Here is a 3,520-nt window from a genome sequence, read left to right as displayed (position 1 = left end):
TGTTGCCTACATTGTTTCTCAATTAGAGGCAGCTGTCTATCGTCGTCTCTGATTGGGAACCATATTTAGGCAGCCATATTCTGTGGGTATTTTGTGGGTGATTGTTCCTGTTCCAGTGTTTAGTGTTCAGGCTACGGGACTGTATCGTCGGTTTGTTGTTTTGTTCGGTGTTTATCCCATTAAATATGGACTATCACTCTGCATCGTGGTCCTCCTCTCTTTCACCCGAAGACAGTCGTTACAGACACGTCCCAGGAACGCAGTATGATTGGTCAGGAAGTCCTAGGAAGGAGGTGTGATTGGTCAGGGAGCCCCAGGAAGGAGGTGTGATTGGTCAGGGCCCCAGGAAGGAGGTGTGATTGGTCAGGGAGCCCCAGGAAGTTGTGCCGTATTGGTCAGGGAGCCCCAGGAAGGAGGTGTGATTGGTCAGGGAGCCCCAGGAAGGAGGTGTGATTGGTCAGGGAGCCCCAGGAAGGAGGTGTGATTGGTCAGGGAGCCCCAGGAAGGAGGTGTGATTGGTCAGGGAGCCCCAGGAAGGAGGTGTGATTGGTCAGGGAGCCCCAGGAAGGAGGTGTGATTGGTCAGGGAGCCCCAGGAAGGAGGTGTGATTGGTCAGGGAGCCCCAGGAAGGAGGTGTGATTGGTCAGGAAGTCCCAGGAAGTTGTGCCGTATTGGTCAGGGGGAATCCCCCAGCCTGACGCTCCCCAGGAACGTAGTATGATTGGTCATGCTGATCAGCGTGTCATCATAGACCATCCTGATGGAGATCCTTTGTCCCGCCCTCAGCAGGCTGACCCCCGCCGTGTAGCACGTGTTGAACTTCCTCTGCCCCGTCTCCATGCTGCAGGTACAACGCAGGAAGGGGGTGGAGTCTACCATCACCTCGTAGCTGGCAATGTCCGTGAAGTTCAGATAGTACACCTGGTGAACAGAGGGAGGAGAAGGAGAGAGAGAAGATTAATATATCTGCCAGAGGTAGGGGTAGAGGAGGAAGAGGAGAGAGGGTCAGGTAGAGGAGGAAGAGGAGAGAGGGTCAGGTACAGGAGAGAGGGTCAGGTAGAGGCGAGAGGGTCAGGTAGAGGAGGAAGAGGAGAGAGGGTCAGAGAGGAGGAGGAAGAGAGGGTCAGGTAGAGGAAGAAGAGGAGAGAGGGTCAGGTAGAGGAGGAAGAGGAGAGAGGGTCAGGTAGAGGAGGAAGAGGAGAGAGGGTCAGGTAGAGGAGGAAGAGGAGAGAGGGTCAGGTAGAGGAGGAAGAGGAGAGGGTCAGGTAGAGGAGGAAGAGGGTCAGGTAGAGGAGGAAGAGGAGAGAGGGTCAGGTAGAGGAGGAAGAGGAGAGAGGGTCAGGTAGAGGAGGAAGAGGAGAGGGTCAGGTAGAGGAGGAAGAGGGTCAGAGTAAGTGGATAGTACACCTGAGATGTGGTATCATCATCACACATACTACATACACACAACATTAAGAACACAGTCCTAATATTGAGTTACACCCCCATTTGCCCTCAGAACAGCCTCAATTCATCTGGGCAAGGACTCTACAAGGTATCGAAAGCGTTCCACAGGCATGCTGAACCATGTTGACTCCAAGGCTCCCCACAGTTGTGTCCTTTGGGGTGGTGGACACATGGAAAACTGTTGAGTGTGAAAAACCCAGCAGCGTTGCAGTTCTTGACACTCAAACCGGTGCGCCCGGCCAAACTGAGCAATCAGGGGAGAAGGGTGAGGGAGGTGACCAAGAACCAAATGGTCACTCTGACAGAGCTCCAGAGTTCCTCTGTGGAGATGGGAGAACCTCCCAGAAGGACAACCATCTCTGCAGCACTCCACCAGTCAGGCCTTTATGGTAGAGTGGCCAGACGGACGCCACTCCTCAGTAAAAGGCACATGACAGCCTGCTTGGATTTTTTATATTTACTCGTTATTAGTTATTCCTTGTGTCACTATTTATCCTGAACTCTGCATTGTTGGAAAAGGACCCATAAGTAAGCATTTCAACTGTTAGTCTATACCTGTTGTTTACCAATCATGTGACAAATGAAATTGTAGTATTAGTAGAGTTGTAGTATTACTATAGTAGTTGTAGTATTACTGTAGTATTTGTAGTATTACTATAGTAGTTGTGGTATTACTGTAGTATTTGTAGTATTACTATATATAAAATAGGTAGAGTCTGTAGTAGTACTTAGTAATGTAGTATTATTGTAGTAGTCACTACTCAATTCTACCTGACTATATATGAAGTAGGTAGAGACTGTAGTAGTATATAGTATTAGTAATGTAAATCAATAGTATTAATGTAGTAGTCACTACTCACTTCTACCTGACTATATATGAAGTAGGTAGACTGTAGTCGTATATAGTATTAGTAATGTAAATCAATAGTATTAATGTAGTAGTCACTACTCACTTCTACCTGACTATATATGAAGTCGGTAGAGACTGTAGTAGTATATAGTATTAGTAATGTAAATCAATAGTATTAATGTAGTAGTCACTACTCACTTCTACCTGACTATATATGAAGTCGGTAGAGACTGTAGTAGTATATAGTATTAGTAATGTAAATCAATAGTATTAATGTAGTAGTCACTACTCACTTCTACCTGACTATATATGAAGTCGGTAGAGACTGTAGTAGTATATAGTATTAGTAATGTAAATCAATAGTATTAATGTAGTAGTCACTACTCACTTCTACCTGACTATATATGAAGTAGGTAGACTGTAGCAGTATATAGTATTAGTAATGTAAATCAATAGTATTACTGTAGTAGTCACTACTCACTTCTACCTGACTATATATGAAGTCGGTAGACTGTAGTAGTATATAGTATTAGTAATGTAAATCAATAGTATTAATGTAGTAGTCACTACTCACTTCTACCTGACTATATATGAAGTAGGTAGAGACTGTAGTAGTATATAGTATTAGTAATGTAAATCAATAGTATTAATGTAGTAGTCACTACTCACTTCTACCTGACTATATATGAAGTAGGTAGACTGTAGTAGTATATAGTAATGTAAATCAATAGTATTAATGTAGTAGTCACTACTCACTTCTACCTGACTATATATGAAGTCGGTAGAGACTGTAGCAGTATATAGTATTAGTAATGTAAATCAATAGTATTAATGTAGTAGTCACTACTCACTTCTACCTGACTATATATGAAGTCGGTAGACTGTAGTAGTATATAGTATTAGTAATGTAAATCAATAGTATTAATGTAGTAGTCACTACTCACTTCTACCTGACTATATATGAAGTCGGTAGACTGTAGTAGTATATAGTATTAGTAATGTAAATCAATAGTATTAATGTAGTAGTCACTACTCACTTCTACCTGACTATATATGAAGTAGGTAGAGACTGTAGTAGTATATAGTATTAGTAATGTAAATCAATAGTATTAATGTAGTAGTCACTACTCACTTCTACCTGACTATATATGAAGTAGGTAGAGACTGTAGTAGTATATAGTATTAGTAATGTAAATCAATAGTATTAATGTAGTAGTCACTACT

At 42.9% G+C, this 3,520-nt stretch overlaps 1 protein-coding gene across 1 annotated transcript in view; it reads right to left on the bottom strand.

Moving 5' to 3' along the window:
• Positions 1-354: 354 nt before the first annotated feature.
• Positions 355-3,520, bottom strand: part of LOC127923225 (ectodysplasin-A-like) — a 12,299-nt gene continuing 9,133 nt past the window's right edge. Inside the window, exon 5 of the mRNA XM_052507208.1 lies at positions 355-921. Within this exon, the coding sequence (XP_052363168.1) occupies positions 676-921 (246 nt within the window). The 3' untranslated portion in view covers positions 355-675. The remainder of the gene's footprint in view (positions 922-3,520) is intronic.

Source organism: Oncorhynchus keta, unplaced genomic scaffold (assembly GCF_023373465.1).
Source record: "Oncorhynchus keta strain PuntledgeMale-10-30-2019 unplaced genomic scaffold, Oket_V2 Un_contig_28909_pilon_pilon, whole genome shotgun sequence".
Lineage (NCBI taxonomy): Eukaryota > Metazoa > Chordata > Actinopteri > Salmoniformes > Salmonidae > Oncorhynchus > Oncorhynchus keta.
The sequence above is the reverse complement of the archived record's forward strand: the minus strand, read 5'-3'. Positions and strand labels throughout refer to the sequence as shown.